At 47.5% G+C, this 15855-nt stretch overlaps 1 protein-coding gene across 4 annotated transcripts in view; it reads left to right on the top strand.

Annotated features, from left to right (window-relative positions):
- LOC410563 overlaps positions 1–15605 on the top strand; it is a 68429-nt gene extending 52824 nt beyond the window's left edge. For all 4 annotated transcript variants that reach the window (XM_026445064.1, XM_026445067.1, XM_026445066.1 and 1 more), the window contains 3 exons: positions 4595–4670; positions 11751–11877; positions 15375–15605. In XM_026445064.1, coding sequence (XP_026300849.1) covers positions 4595–4670; positions 11751–11877; positions 15375–15590 — 419 coding nt within the window. In that variant the 3' untranslated portion in view covers positions 15591–15605. The remainder of the gene's footprint in view (positions 1–4594; positions 4671–11750; positions 11878–15374) is intronic.
- The last annotated feature ends 250 nt before the right edge of the window (positions 15606–15855 follow it).

Below are 15855 nucleotides of genomic sequence, written 5' to 3'. Positions count from 1 at the left end.
GATTTCAAATACTTTGTTTCACGAAAAATTTTATGTACGCGTCCCCTTGCGTTAAAACGATGAATATGATTGGGAAAGGGGCGAAAAGGAGAGGGTTGATGGAAATATCACGTAGGATCGTTGGAAAGCGAACCAAAGTCCAGATCTCTTCGATTTCGAATACTTTGTTTCACGAAAAATTTTATGTAAGCGTCTCTTATTGCGTTAAAACAATGAAATATGAATCGAAGCTTGGAATATGATTGGGAGAGAAGAGACAAAAAAGAGAGGGTTGATGGAAATATCACGGAAGATCATTGGAAGGCGAATTAAAATGCAGATCTCTTCGATTTCGAATTCTTTGTTTCACGAAAAATTTTATGTACGCGTCCCCTTGCGTTAAAACGATGAATCGTCGAAGCTTGGAATATAAGGGAAAGGGATGAAAAGGAGAGAAAATACGGAGGATCGTTGGAAGGCGAATCAAAGTCCAGAGAATCTTTCGAAAGAGTTGAATCTCTTCGATTTCGAATACTTTGTTTCACAAAAATCGTGTATGTACGCATCCTTCTTCCGCGTTAAAACGATGAATCGTCGAAGTTTGGAATATGATCGGAAAAGAGTTGAAAATATCGAATCAAAGTCCAGAGAATCTCTGGAAGGAAGTGAATCGCTTCGATACTTCGAATACTTTATTTTATAAAAATCGTGTATGTACGCATCCCCTTGCGTTAAAACGATGAATCATCCAAGTTCGAAATATGATCGGGAAAGGAAGGACAAAAAGAAGAGAGTTGACAAAAATATAATGGAGAATCGTTCAAAGTCCAGAGAATCTCTGAAAAGAAGTGTGGATCGGTTCGATTTCGAATATTTTGTTTCGTTTGAAAATCGTTTATTTACGCATCCCCTTGCGTTAAAACGATGAATCGTCGAAGCTCGAAATATGATCGAGAAAAGAGAGAGAGAGAGAGAAAAGGAAAGGGTTGACGGAAATATCACGGAGGATCGTTGGAAGGGGAGCGTATCGGGGATAAATCAAGAGGAAAATAATGAGGAGGGGGTGGATAAGTCGTAATCGTATAATGGAAACGTTAATGTCGAGTGACGGCAGCACGGTCGCGTGAAACTCATCCGAACGCGATAATATAAGGACGGCCTTTACCTTTCCGTGTCTCCGGCCTCCTTTGAAGGAGCGCTTTAATTCGCGATAAGTACGTAAGGGGGGGATTTAACCGGTGGCGTGACCAGATATACGAGTTAACTGCCTACCTTGCCGGACAACCCGCCTATATAGGATAAGATAACGACTCCTCCGTCCTACGTGTCCGTCCACCCTCCTCCTCCTCCTCACGCATCGCCCTCGCAGTCGATCGTTTCGCTTCTTCTCGCCACACTTCGATCACCTCGAATCCAATTAAATTGAGAACCACGCCTTTTCGTCTCTCCCTTTCCTCGATTGTCCCTCGAAAACGTTTGTTGCACCGCCACCGCCACGCGAGAAAAGGACGTCGTCCACGCGCGAAGAGAGAGGAACAGAGGAAGAGTTAAATTCTGGCGTCGCGGAACGCTTTTAACGGTAAGCCTTTTTGAAGCGAGTTACATTCCTCGAGCGAAAAACCTTCTGAAGAAGAATCGTGTCTTTGTATCACCCTCCTCTCTCTCTCTACATTTTCCCCTCGGCCGCGAATATCGTGGCGCGATTACGGGAAATCGGACGGAAAGAGGCGAGGATGCGTTTCCGGGCGAAAAAAACTCTTTTTTCCCCCTTCAATCGGATAAATTGACTTTTACGATTTCTCGGGTATTCGAGGGCGGTGATGCATCTCCGCCGACGGAACACGGGGAAGAAGGAACGAACAAAAACGGCGTGCATGGATGAAGCGCGCGTGTTTCGCTTCATCTTGGAAAAAGTGAGAAACGAGAAAGAGAGAAGCAGGATATTTAGACACACTCGGAGCACAGAACTCGTTACACTCGTCGGGGGAAGCGAATGAAAATGACGTATTCGCGCCAAGTTGTGATACGAGCGATTTTTCGCTCAACGTGGAAAATTTCATCGAAATACGATAACTTTAATTCCGCCGTTTAAATGGATTTTTCGCCGCGAGAGAGAGAGAAATCGATGAAAATTAGCGATTCTTGCCGATTCTTAATCACGGAGGAGGAGGAGGAGGAGGAGGAGGATATCGAATCATGGAGAGAAGGATGAAGATCTCGTTACGTTGATTCGCGGGGAGAGAATTAACGGAGAGGATCGCTGGTAATCGGGGAATTTTAAGTCGGATCGTTTGGCAAAGACGAGTGAATTTCGCGGTTCGTTTTTGCCGCGAATGGAGAGGGACGGATCGAAGGGGGAAGAAAGAGAGGAGCACTCGAATTTCGCGTTTGGAGAGAAGGTAGCGATGTCCCTGGAAGGTCGGAGAGAGAGCGGCGGGACTTGGAGTGGCTATTCAAAGCCGAACAGGCGTGCAATTAATTCCTGAGCGTGGAGAAAGCGAATCGAGACGGCCGATAGGGTGGCACTTGTGAACCGCGTCACGATCGTTGGCCCAAAAGCCGAGTAGAGTCGAGTCCGGGGGACTCGAACCCGGCTTGTCTCCGGCGAAAACGCCGCGGGCACTCTAATTCAATGGACGATTCCGCTACGTACACCGTAAGTGACGTTATTGTCGTCCCGCTACGAACCCTCTCTCCCCTCCCCCCCCCCTCCGCCGTGCCGCCGGACCCAGGAAACCCGAAACGAGACGTCAAACCACGATTCTATGCGCCCCATTATCGATTCGTGCCGAGTATTCCCCGCGATTCGTTCGAAAATTAATTTAACCTACGTCCAAGCACGGATATCAAATTTAAAGCCCGATCAAATTTCCTTGACCAAACGTCGCCCGAACCTTTCTCTTTTCGTCTCCTCCACTTTTCTCTCCCCCGCTCTTCTCGTATCCGAGAAATGACTTCGATCACTCCGATCGAAATCGGATATTTATACTTCTCGTCGAAACTGACGTTCCTAAAATACACCAGAGATTCCCTAATATATCCATTATTACAAGCCTTCGTTTCGTAGCGATGTTCACATTAAATTACAAATGCAACGTATTCGTCACGTGATATAAATGTAATACTTTTTCGTAATCGTATCAATTAAAACGACACGAGTGTACTTTCGAACTATTGGGAATGGAGAATGATGAAAGATGTCGAGAGTGCTTCTCCTTCTACTTGAACAAACGAAGAATGTTGCATTACTTCACGCGCGAGAACAACGATCTTGGATTTACGATCGACTTATCCGAAAACGAGCGTTTCGAAGAGGGTGATGATAATTCGGAATCTCGTATTTAAAACACGTATCCGCGCGTCGAGTTTTTCGCGTTCGGTCGTCGCTCCGTATTAAACAGTCGTTCCACGTTTACGTAATTTGCACGCGGAACTGACGCGGTTGGCATTTCCAAGTCCATTAAGATCATAGCCCGGGTAATTAGAAGGGCGATGTGTCTTGCTTCTCGCGAGAGCGGGTGGATTAAGCGGTAGGGGGGCGGAACAGATTAACCACGCGGAACGCTTCTTTCTGGGACTTGGTGGGCTAACTTATAAGCCGACCACGTACGCGCTCCGGTAACCAGTCACCCCTCCTCTCCCCTCCGTAGTACTCTCTCGGTGAAAAGAGTCGAAATCACGACTCTTGGAACGTAGGAAAAATTGCGTCTCCTCGAGGAAATAATTCAAGCAAACTCGCCTCGCCCGTTTGCATCGGTGGCGCGACGATGCATTACGAAACGGGTATATTTCACGATCCGGAGGAAAAGCTCGCCCCTCCCCTCCCCTCCACGCGTACCACCGTCACCGTCGTAAAATATCGCGCGAGCTTAATTAAACGCAACCTCTCTCCCTCCCTTTCGAACAACGACCGCGAAATTTCCCCTTCCCTCTCGTAGTACACAGTGTTGGTTACAGCTCGTCGTCACTTTACATCGGTTTACGATTCGGAGGTCAACGGTATCGGCACGCGTGTCGTTTATCGTTTCCTCCCGATGAAATTCGTTCTAGTATTATTACTGCTACTACTATTGCTATTGCTAGTTACTAGGAGGAGTAGAAGGAGAAGAATGGAGAGACAAAGAGGAGAGAAAGGAGAACAACGGGCAACAAAGGAGGGTACAATGGAGTTTGCCGGAGCATTGTTTGAGCATCTAGTACAATCGACTCGCGTCCTCCGTGCCTCCTCCTCCTCCTCCTCCGCATCCCTTGGTCATTCGATCGAGCCGCAACTTTTCAAGCTTTTCTTGTAGCCGCGTTGTAGTAAAAGTAATAGTCGGAGTCGAAGGTCGGTCGCCGCGAGATTTTATCGTCGAAATATCATCGCGAGGGGGGTTGAGTGGCGTTTTTTTTTCTCTTCTTCTTCTTTTTTTTAATACTCCCATTGTACGCGTTCCGTATAGTAGGTCAAGCGTTTGGTGGGATTTCGGTGGAAGGAGAGGCTCCTCCTCCTCCTCCTCCTCGTCGACCGCGAAAAGATGCCCGGTTTGGTTTGGTTTGCTGGAGTTTGTCCGTGCGTTTTTTTTTTCTCGTTGCTTTCGAAGAAAGAAAAATTTGTTTCCTCTTTTTGTTACAGTGACGGGGTTGAAGCTGCTCGGCATAAACGTCCCGGCATACTCCCTTAGGGGCAAGAGTGCGCTCCTCGAGTGCAGGTAAGAGGCACTTGGACGACGTGGTGCAACGTCGTCGAACGGTATCGTTTTCAAAGGGATTCTTCTTCCCGCTCGCGTCTCGTTTTTCTTCCCCATCGATCCCCATCGATTCGTCCCACGCCACTGAAATCGTTCGCGCGTAACAGACACACGCAACACTTGTATCCAGATTTCCTTCTCGATAATATCAATTTGCAAATAGTTTCCTTCCTTGGATCTTATTATTTCTCTGTCAACTCGCATATGCGCAAAATCATTTCGAGAAACAAAAATAATTCATAATTTGATTTACGAATGTTGTCTCTTCTACATTATTGTGCAGCTCTGAGACTTTGGTTTCCGTTCGATGAATCGGCACGTAAAACGGAGCGCGTTGGAACGCGTTACATATAACAAATCCACTGGCGATGGGACGAATCGGATTGGAAGACTTGCGAGGACGGTTTCCCGACGATTTTTCTCTGTTTATTTACGGCGAGCCGGGGACCGGTCGGGAATAGGTCGTAAAGACATCGATAAGATGCCCGGCCAATAACGTATCGAGTTTACGCTTACCGTCCGAACGGGACGGTAAATAAGATTAAAAATAAGAGCAAGAGAAAAGGGCGGGATGGATCGGTAATCCCTTGGAGCTACGAATCTCGATATCTTTTTCGCTCTCCTCGCGCTTTATTTATTTATACTCCCAATATCGTGGACCGCAATCCGAGCGGGAAAGCGCAATCCACCCATCTCCTATCTCGCTTCCTTCCTTTCTCGCCTGAAAAAAGATACCGACGCGCGTACAATCTTCCGCTCCCGCGAGATATCCTCCCGACGATATCTCGATACGACTCGCCTTTCCCCCGTCCCCCTCCCGACTTCTTCGGGATTTCACGTTGCGCGAACCGACCAGCACCGACAGTTTCCACCCGAGTAAGCTTCGCTACCCTCTCCCTCCTCCTTCGTCCGTTGCCTTGAGCCAGTAGTCTAGACCGAATTTGCGTTCCAATCTTTCTCCCTCTCCTCGATACGATAACGTTTCTCTCGTGGCAGACTATGTGTTTCTCTCTCTCTCTCTCCTCGGGTCAGGTTTGACCGGTAATTGCGCGCGAGTCTAGTAGTTAGGCGGCGGAATCGAAGTTTCGGGGAACCGGATGGGTTTCGTCGAATCTCTTCGTTAACGAATCTCTCGATTAACCAACGATTCAACGGGGGGAAGACGGATGGAATCCAAGAGTTTACGCGTTCTCATCCATCTGTTTTAGTATCCAAGAGATGATATCGAATTGTTGCGAGAAATATAAAGTCGAGTAATAATAGAGTGAGCTTGTTTATATACGTACACACGCGTAATATTTCGTAGGGGAATTAACGTTCGGGGAAGAGAATCGTCCAATTCGAGTAGAATGGAACAGGAGGTCAGTGGAGATTCGATCGCGGGAGGTGGATATTAGAACGCGTTAAACATTATCCGCTCCGCTTTAAAACGATGATATCTCAGGAATGGAAAGTCGTAAGCGGTATAAAACTGTGTGGATCGTTTTTAAAGAAGAGAGTTTCCCGCGAGCTTATAATATCATTGCCAAGATACGGAGCAGTGCTACCTATTCTTCGCAAAGTTTTCGCCGGGGTTTAACGCGTTTAACCTCGATCCTGCATCGTCCTTTTACTTTTCCGCCTATAAATACCAAAATCTGCAAAAACGGAGATATATTTGGAAACGGAATTTCCACCCGATATTATTATTAGCAGCAGCGGAATATTTTGCCAAGAAAATTAACGATAATTGTATCGATCAAAAAGGGGATATTTTTCGAGAGAGAGAGAGAGAGAGAGAAGCGAGGGGATGAACCGTGGAGGCGGTGTCCCCGATGATATTTCGTGGATCCTTAAGCCCCGCGCGCGTGCCGCCATGTTAATTAAGACGTAATGAAATTATGGCGCGGCATTGCGCGTCCTACAATTACGGTTAGTCGGTATATGCATTCTAATTAGAGTGGCACCACGGTCTCGACGACTTTTCACCAAGAAAATAAGGTCGACCGTTGGGTATCGCGTCGGGGGCGCATTTCCAAGAGAGCACTTGTTGTTTTTCGCGAGAAACGTAAGAAACAGGCGGCAATTGGCGGGGTTCCCGATTTTTTTTCCCCCCTTTTTCCTCATTCCCTTCCTCTTTTTTTCACAAACGTGTCACCGACCTCGACCGCGAGAGATCGCTCGATTATGAAAATCCATCGGGAGAGAGAGAGAGAGAGAGAGAGAGAGAGGCGCGTGTCGTCGCGCCACTTGGAGTCGATCGATCGAATCGACGCGATCCCATCCGCGACCAACCAGCCACCTGTCGAGGCGAAATCCCAAGATTAATTCACGGAACACGAAGTCGAGCGTAAGATAAGAGTTTTTCTCAATTTTCCGCCCTTCGTCGTCTTGATCCGACACACGCTCTTTCTCTCTCTCTCTCTCGTCTCGAGCGTTGTTTTTCTTGGAAATAGTGCCGTTCCTTCGTTACGTGGTTTAACCTTAGCAAGGGTTGATCGTTCCTTTTTTCCAGAAATCAAACGTGCGATGAAATTTGAACGAGGGTAAAATCGATCGAGTTTAGATGTATAGATAGATCTCTTCTAGAATTGTTTATTATCGAATAAACGGGGATTCGTAACGTCACGAAAATCTATCTAATCTAGGATGGATCGATTTTTCTCCCTTCTTTCTTTCTCGAACGAGAATATATATACGATTAATTCCATCCAAGATTCTTTTTCTTTCTCGACGATCTTTCTCCCTTTTCTTGTCAAAATATATCCACCCGTTCCTATTCTAATTTCTTTCCACCCTCTTTTATAAAAGTTCACGGGAATAGTTCAACGCGTGAAAGAACGAGAACGAGAGAAATGGAAGTACGATATATATATATATATATATATACACGCTTTTCTTTCCCGTTTCTCGTTCGCGATCTTCACGATATCACGGTCCAACGATATCGGCACGGAATTTTTACAAACTCGGAAGCTTCTACGAGACGTATCTCTCTCGAGAAACGAAGACGAGACCCGATCCCTCGTTTATTTATTCCGGATACAGGGAGTGAGCGGCGGTTGGAGCAAGGAATTCCGCTAAGAGAAATTTGGATCGTGTTAGAAATAGAAGTGGAACGATGGGAGGGGAGATTCTCGAGACGACGGCGACGTTTTTGAGTAATTAAACGAGAGACGTTCGTTGAACTTTGCGTCCTCGACTTGGCTCTGGATTTATTTCCAAGTTGGAGCCGCGACTCGTATCGAGATTGGGACGGCGGACGGAAATCGAATTGGAAGGGGAGGGGGGGGGGCCGTTTTTCGTTTCGGCTACGGAAATCCTGCCGATTATCCTAGGATCCTCCTCTTCCCCCGCGGAAAAACACGGGCGTGTGCGCGTTGTTTGATATCAGGTGGGTGCCGAGCGGCGGGACACGCCGTCGAGCAAAGAGACGAAGATCGTTCTCCGACCCGGGTATAAATTGCAAATTAGTTTACCGTCCCCAGCGAACGCTCGGTTGTTGGTTTATCCGGCGTGTCGTGGCTGCCTTCGCTTCTTCCCTCCCCCCCCCCTCCCCGCCCCGTCCTCCATTCAATTCCGGCTCGCCTGTTCCGTCCCAGGAATTTCCGCAAGGTGCGCCTGGCCAACGACGAGACACCCCTTCGCGACTCTCTACCCCGAATGGAAATTGCAGGAAATTTCATCGGGAACGGATTCTTCCCCGACTCGCGTCTTATCGAACCTGCTCTAATTCGGGAGGGCGCGATAAACGTCCACTTTTCCTCGCGCTCTCCGTCTCGTCAAAGATCCCTCGATCCCTCCTCGTCGGCGCGAGAAAAGATTCCTCGAGAATTCGATGATTTCGAATTAGAACGTGGAGGATCGCGTGTAAAATTTCGAGAGATTCTTCGATGACGATGGTCGACAATTCGATGATTTCCTTCGAATGTAGAGGAGAAGGTTTTTAAAGATTCCTCGATGACGATGATCGAGAATTCGATGATTTCTTTCGAACATGGAGCAGAAGGTTTCGAGAGATTCCTTGATAACGATAGTCGACAATTCGATAATTTCCTTCGAAGGAAGGTTTTTAAAGATTCCTCGATGACGATGATCGAGAATTGGATGATTTCCTTCGAACATGGAGGATCGTGTGTATTAAGTTTCGAGAGATTCCTCGATGACGATGGTCGACAATTCGATGATTTCCTTTGAACGTAGAGGAGAAGATTTCGAGAGATTCCTCGATGACGATGGTCGACAATTCGATGATTTTCTTCGAATGTGGAAGAGAAGGTTTCGAGAGATTCCTCGATCACGTGGTCGAGAATTCGATGATTTCCTTGGAACGTGAAGGATCGCGTGTATTAAGTTTCGAAAAATTTCTCGATGACGGTGGTTGAGAATTCGATGATTTCCTTCGAACATGGAGGAGAAGGTTTCGAGAGATTTCTCGATGACGATAGTTTAGAATTCGATGATTTCTTTCGAACGTGGAAGAGAAGGGATTAAGTTTCGAGAAATTCCTCGATGACGATGGTCGAGAATTGGATGATTTCTTTCGAACGTGGAGAATCGCGTGTATTAAGTTTCGAGAGATTCTTCGATGATGATGGTCGACAATTCGATGATTTCCTTCGAACATAGAGGAGAAGATTTCGAGAGATTCCTCGATGACTTTGTTCAACAATTCGATGATTTTTTTCGAACGTGGAGGAGAAGGTTTTGAGAGATTCCTCGATGACGATGGTCGACAATTCGATGATTTCCTTCGAACGGAAGGATCGCGTGTATTAAATTTCGAGAGATTTCCGCCTCGTCGTGGAAAGGAGAGGAGAGGAGGAGGAAAGAAAATGGAAGGACGAGAGAGAAAGAGAGAGAGGATGGTAGAGTGGATGGTAGCCGCGAGCGAGATCCCGCAGGACACGACCCGGCAAATGAGCCGGAGGATGCAAATCAATCCCACGACGCAGCCCTCCAAATTGTGCACCTACGCTCGAATGCGGCAATCCCTTTTCCGCTGGCTGCGACTGGGGAGAGGTTTAGAGGTGGAGGTGACGGTGACGGCGATGGCGACAGCAGCACCGGTGCAGCCGATGCAAGCGGAAGCGCCCCTCCCATGGATGCGTCCCCCTTGGGTACGTCGATGTCACGACGCCACCGCGGTGTATCGAGCAACCGGCTGCCACTGTTGGCCGACACGCTGCACAAACGATCCACGACAGGACGCACATGGTCTTATCGTGCTCCTCTCCTCTCCCCGCCCTCGAGGACGAAACCTACGCTCGTCGGATCGCTTAACCCTTTCGTTGCTATAAGTTGCTCGCCATAAATTGCCACCGACTTTGCTATGCCCGTAAGTAAAGTCGGTTAAATGGCTGTATGGACGATTATATAACTCGTCACAGATGCCGTCGCATTGCGCGTATTCGACGAGCGATTCGAGCGTTATTGTACGTCTCTCTCTCTCTCTCTCTCTCTCTCTCTCTCTCTCTCTCTCTCTCTCTCTCTTTCTCTCTGTATGAAACGTAGCGATATCGAGGTTTATATAAGTTTTTATCGCGAAATGATAAAAATCAGCGGAAGAAAGCGACGATCTTTCTCTCGAGTGCATATTTTTTTATCGAAAGAGTTAGAGACGAGTGAGAAGGAAAGGAGGCAGAGGAATCTGAACGAGGAATACGAACGAAAATTATTGTTATTATTATTATTATTATCGATCGCGTTCCGTTTGACGCGTCGAATGGCGAAGGTGAAAATTTAATTGCCGGTAAACATGCTCTTGCGACTTGACTGGCGACCGCTTTTGTTATCGAGATGATCGTTGAAAACGAGGGGAGGGGAGAAAATAGGAGAGGGAGGGGAGCGTAACTCGACGGGTGGTAATCGAATTTAGGGACGAAAGTGGCGCGAGAATTGGTCGACTAGTTTTCCCGAACGCGTGTAAATTTCCACGGAAACGGAACCGGAGAATCCGACGGATTCGCGATGCAACTCTCTCTCTCTCTCTCTCTCGGAATATCGTCGTCGTCGTCGTCGTCGTCGTCGACCAACGCGCTAGTTTAATTACTTTACGAATATTAATTATCGCGGTTCTCTCTCTCTCTCTCCCTCCTTTCTCGTTTCAACGGAATAGCCTGTTGCTGTTCGAAATAGAACGAGTCGATCGGGGAAAGATTTCGTTTGCTCGTGAAATTCCGTTGTTGGAAATTCGAATCGAAATTACCCGGATCTTTTCGTTCGGAATCCTTCGACATCTTCCTTTTTTTCTCTCTCTCTCTTCCTTCCTCTCCACTGAAAAAAAGAAAGAAAGAAGGGGGGAGGGAAAGACTCGATTAGCAAATTGATGCGGATCCGGGAATGGATACCGGCGGATTGGACCGAGGGATGTTGATCAATTACCGTAATCGTTGCCTCCCCGGGATCGAAGGAAGTTTGTCACGCGACAATGCCTTCCTTCGTTCCTTCGTGCCGACTATCATCGTAATTACGTTATCGTACACCGTGTATATACACCGTTATTACGGGCGGGCACGTTTTCCTCTCCAACGATCGCTGTTTATCCTCTCCGTCCCTCCTTTCTTCTCCCCAATTTACGAATGGAAAATATCGGCGGCCCGGAAAATATCGTCATAAGGCTTGGAAACGAAACGAAACGAAACGAAACGAAACGAGTTCCACGGATGACCAGCAGATGAGACGATTCCACGGAATATCGGATAAACGGGGAGGGAGGGAAGGTGGGGAAAAAATCTCCGATATGTAAAGGCAAAGAATACATCAAACGCGCTCGATACTTCAAATATTCGTTGTCGGGGGACGGATAACAATTTCCATTACTCGCACGTTTCCAGCCATCGAAAACGGGTCTAGACCTGCGACTAATCGAGAAACGATTCGCGGTTCGTGCCGGCTTCTACCCGTTTCATCTCCCTTCTTCTCGAGTCTCCACTCGAATCGAATCGATATCGATCGAAAGAGAGAGAGAGAGAGAGAGAGAGAGAGAGGAACGAAGATATACGAATAAACGAATCGCGGCGTGGAAAAGGATCATTTACCTCTCCCTTTGTCTCGTTTCAGATACGACCTGGAAACGGACAAGCTGTACTCCATCACGTGGTACAAGGATCACGAGGAATTCTACAGATACGTGCCCAGGGGGGAGCCCAAGAAGCACACGTATCACGTGGAGGGGGTTAAAGTTGACGTGAGTGACGAAAACGGCCGTACTTGAGTTCCCCGTAGCCGAGATATCGTTTCGAGGGAGGGGAGGGGGACGTATAGTTGGCGTACCAACTACGTCTAACGACAAAGTCTAGCGCGACGAGTCGGGAGAAATTCCATTTACGAGCCGGCGCGGATAAAGCCGCGCGGGGAGGGAAAAAGCGCGCAGTTACGCTCGTCGCTCCTTTTATCTCGCATCATCTCCAACTTCAATATCCAGGCCGGTATACGGACCTCTTTGCGTGTTACGAGATGCGCGCGATTACCTTTGCGAATATGCGTCGACATATACACATGTATATATATATATATATATATATATATATATATATATATATATATATATATCGATCTGGAAGGTAAACATTCGGTGGACGATTTTTCCTCCTTCTTTTTATTTCCTCCCTTCGTTCGTCCGCGAAATCTCGCAAATTATTATTCCTCGGTCGAGAATAATTGTGGGGAAAATCGTAAGCGTCGTTTGCGTATCGTAAAAGCGGTTCGTTTTTCCGTGGCGAAAAGGAGAGAAAAGAAAGAGATGCGAGATAACTAAGGTCTAAATATTCCGGATCGATCGTTTTATCGCACGGTTCAAGAATCTTCCATCTTCTCCAAAACGAAGAACCGCGCGCGAAAAGAAAAGAAAAGAAAAGAAAAAATAAGAGAAGCGATACGAAGAAACGCGCGCGTTCCTTCGCTCGAGATAGTTCGCTCGTTCGCTCGTTCGTTCGTTGGTTGGTTCGCGACGAGGCCAAGACGTCACGCAGCTTTGAACGTAAGAACCCTCTATTCAATTTCCCCTTTCGAATTTTATTCGACGTCGTATATAAAAGTATTTCATCGAGCCGGTTCAAATCGACGGAATAAGGGTAGGGGGGGGTGAGGAGGGTGGGCATATATAAAGTTGGCGATACGTTTCGATATGTACGTGTGTCGTACATCGACGTTGTCCTTCCCGCGCCGTTTCCAACGAGGTCGTCGTGTCTTTATCGTCCCGAATAAATGTTTGACGAATCGGGGCGAGACGAAAGGGAGGAGGAGGAGGAGGAGAGAGGGAGGGGGTTGTCTCTCGTGACCGAGGTAGCTATATCGGTTGTAAAGTCGAATCGCGAGAGAAGGAAGAAGAAAGGATGAGAGGAGAAGATATATATGTATATATAAAACCGATCGATCTCTTCTCGGATCGCGGCACGCGGAGGTCCATGCGGAGATAGAAAGAGAGAGAGAGAACCGTACGAAACGGAATCGAGACCGTTCTCGATACGATACGTCCGTTTCCGATTCCGCGTTTTTCGGGAAACGAAAGGCACGAAAGTTCCGTTTTCTTCTCCTCCTCCTCCTCCACCACGCTCGTTAATATCGGCCGACGCGTAACGAGCGTTACGTGATTCGAATCGGCTCATCCTTTTTCTCCTTCGGAGGAACCGGGGAAAGAAGAGGAAGAGAGAGCACGGCTATTAATCTGACTCGGTCGAATGGCCGCCCGATATCGACAAAGAAATTTCTTTCGTGGACAAAAGCGAGCGTGTCTTTTCACCCCTCCCCACCACCTCTCTGCCCATTCCTCCGCTTGGATATCGCTCGCGTGACACTTATTGGAGTAGCAGGAATTAAGTGGATTTAGCGGCCGGAGCCGTATATTTTCTACTCGAGAGAGAGGGGAGGGAGGAGGATCTCGACTTTTAATTTTCCTCCATCCTCCTCCATCCCTCCCTCTCGTTCGCCTTTTGCCTCTCTCTCTCTCTACCCCTCCCCCTCCACGTTACGTAACACCGCCACGCTTAATTTCGCTATCTGAAAATTTTAAATCCCCCGTCCCTCTATTCTCGACATTTATTTAACCCCTTCCACTCTCCCCCTCCTACTCTATCCTCGAATAATTTCGTTTTGGGACGGAGAGAAAGGGATCGAGAATTCCTCTTCGCGGTCGAAGACGAGTGGAGAAGATTAAGTTTTATCGGCTCGCCCTACTCCCGTTCGACGACAATTCGTCGTCGTCATCGTCGTCGTTAGTTAATTTCCACTCGGACGAAGGGAAGAGAAAAGAGAACGTTTGCGGTCGCTTTTGAAATCTCCGTTTCCACGCCTAATCGTTTTCAAAAAAAAAAGAAAACACTCTCTCTCTCTCTCTCCCTCTGCGAGTACCTTTTTTGCAGATCCTCTTATTTCCGAGAAACGTAGTTGGCGCGAAAAAGGGAGGGGGAAAAAAAAAAGAAGCAAGGCGAGAAAGCGAGTCACGTTTTATCGGGACGTATACGGGGACGTGTGCAGCAGCCGTTTCTCGGTGAATAGCGGACGCGCGGCACTATTCGTCTCTCTCCCTCTCCCTTTACATATATATATACGTATCTCTCTCTCTCTCGTTGGAGGCGAATCGGTCGGTCCGCAGGAGTCGCGCGCCGCTCGCGCGGCGAAACACGGACGAAATAACCCCCGAGGTAATGCGATTCCCGCCAACGTTTCGACTTGGACCCTCCCCCCCTCCTTGTTTTCCCGCAACTTTTCTCGCCAAACGTAAATCGATTTGTCGATGAGGAAAGTTTGCGCAGAGGCCATCCTCCTCGTCGTCGCTATAAAACGTTTTCTCGCTCGCACGAGCTGTTCCACGACTCGAGATCCCGATCGAATTTTCCCTTTCGAAAGCGTGCGTGGAACGAAGAAGGGGGAGAAGAGAGTGGTGGATATTTGTAACGCCGAAGCGAAGAAAGGAAAAAAAAAAGACACACCACCGGGTGTCTGATAAATGGATTATCAACGTTGGCGGGTCTTCCCTTTGCCCCACCACTCCTTCTCAACGTAGTAGGAATTAATCGGCGATCGGATCTCTCCACTTTATGGGTATGGGTGAGGAGGAGGAAGAGAGAGAGAGAGATAGTTTCCAAAGGGAGGAAGAAACAACTTCTTTCTTTCTTTCCTTTTTTTTAACTGGCCAGACGAGGAGCGAGTTCCACTCCTATCTATCCATCCATCCATCCATCCATCCATCCATCCATCTCGTCGAAATAACTTTCGATGCACGTAGCACGACGATCGGGCTTGCACGCTTGTGCGGCAATAAATCGATATAAGCGCGTGCAAGCCTCTTACCCACCTAATAGCGTAATATTCCATCTATGAAGAATAATTGAAGCTGTGCAGCGTCTGTGCAGGAACGAGGGAGGCGGTGGAAAACGAGGTAGCGAGCGGGGGAAGTGTGGTGCAGGAACGGGGGGAGGTGAGTGACGGTGGATCGTCGTGGCCGAAAAAAAACGTTTTCCCCTCCTCTCTTCGTTCGTTGTTCGCCTCGGATGGTGGACGGAGAGTTTTAAAAAAACGAGAAGGGGGAGGAAAAGTCGCGCATCGATCTGGACCCCTCGCGGCAGCAGAGGGGGAGGGGGGATCACGGTTGGAAAGATAAAGCGAAAAACTGGCGGTCGCGAAAACCCGGGAGAAATTAGTGGTAGCGCGATTTATAGGGCGACGTGGACGATTTTGTTTCAGTATCGGCGCTCCGATCACCAGCAAGTTCTGCTCCAGAACGTGAGCCTGTACACCAGCGGGAAATACAAGTGCGAGGTGATCACAGAGGCTCCTAGCTTCAACGCGGTCAACGCGGAGGCCAAGATGGAGATCGTAGGTGGGTGGAATTTATTTATTGGAAGCAACGTCGTGAAAATTGTATTATGTACAGGAGAAGGAAAGAGAAGTAATCGGTAGAGGATTCGAGGAGATAACTGGACAAAATTATTTCTTTTCCGATTTTGGGTATTTGTTATTCTACTATAATTTATTATTTCGATTGAAAAATGTGTATAAAAAAGAATAAGACTAAAGTAAGAAAAATTAGTTTAGTTAATATGGAATAATATTAAGAAAAGAAAATACATAATTATGATATAACAAGTTAATTTAGAAAGCGGTTCCAATTTGACAAACGATATAATAAACTTGAGAATTGGAAATTCCAAAGAAATATGTTCGA

Source organism: Apis mellifera, linkage group LG14, assembly GCF_003254395.2.
Source record: "Apis mellifera strain DH4 linkage group LG14, Amel_HAv3.1, whole genome shotgun sequence".
In the NCBI taxonomy this organism is placed as follows: Eukaryota; Metazoa; Arthropoda; class Insecta; order Hymenoptera; family Apidae; genus Apis; species Apis mellifera.
Note: the sequence above shows the minus strand (reverse complement) of the source record. Positions and strands in the feature narration are given on the sequence as shown.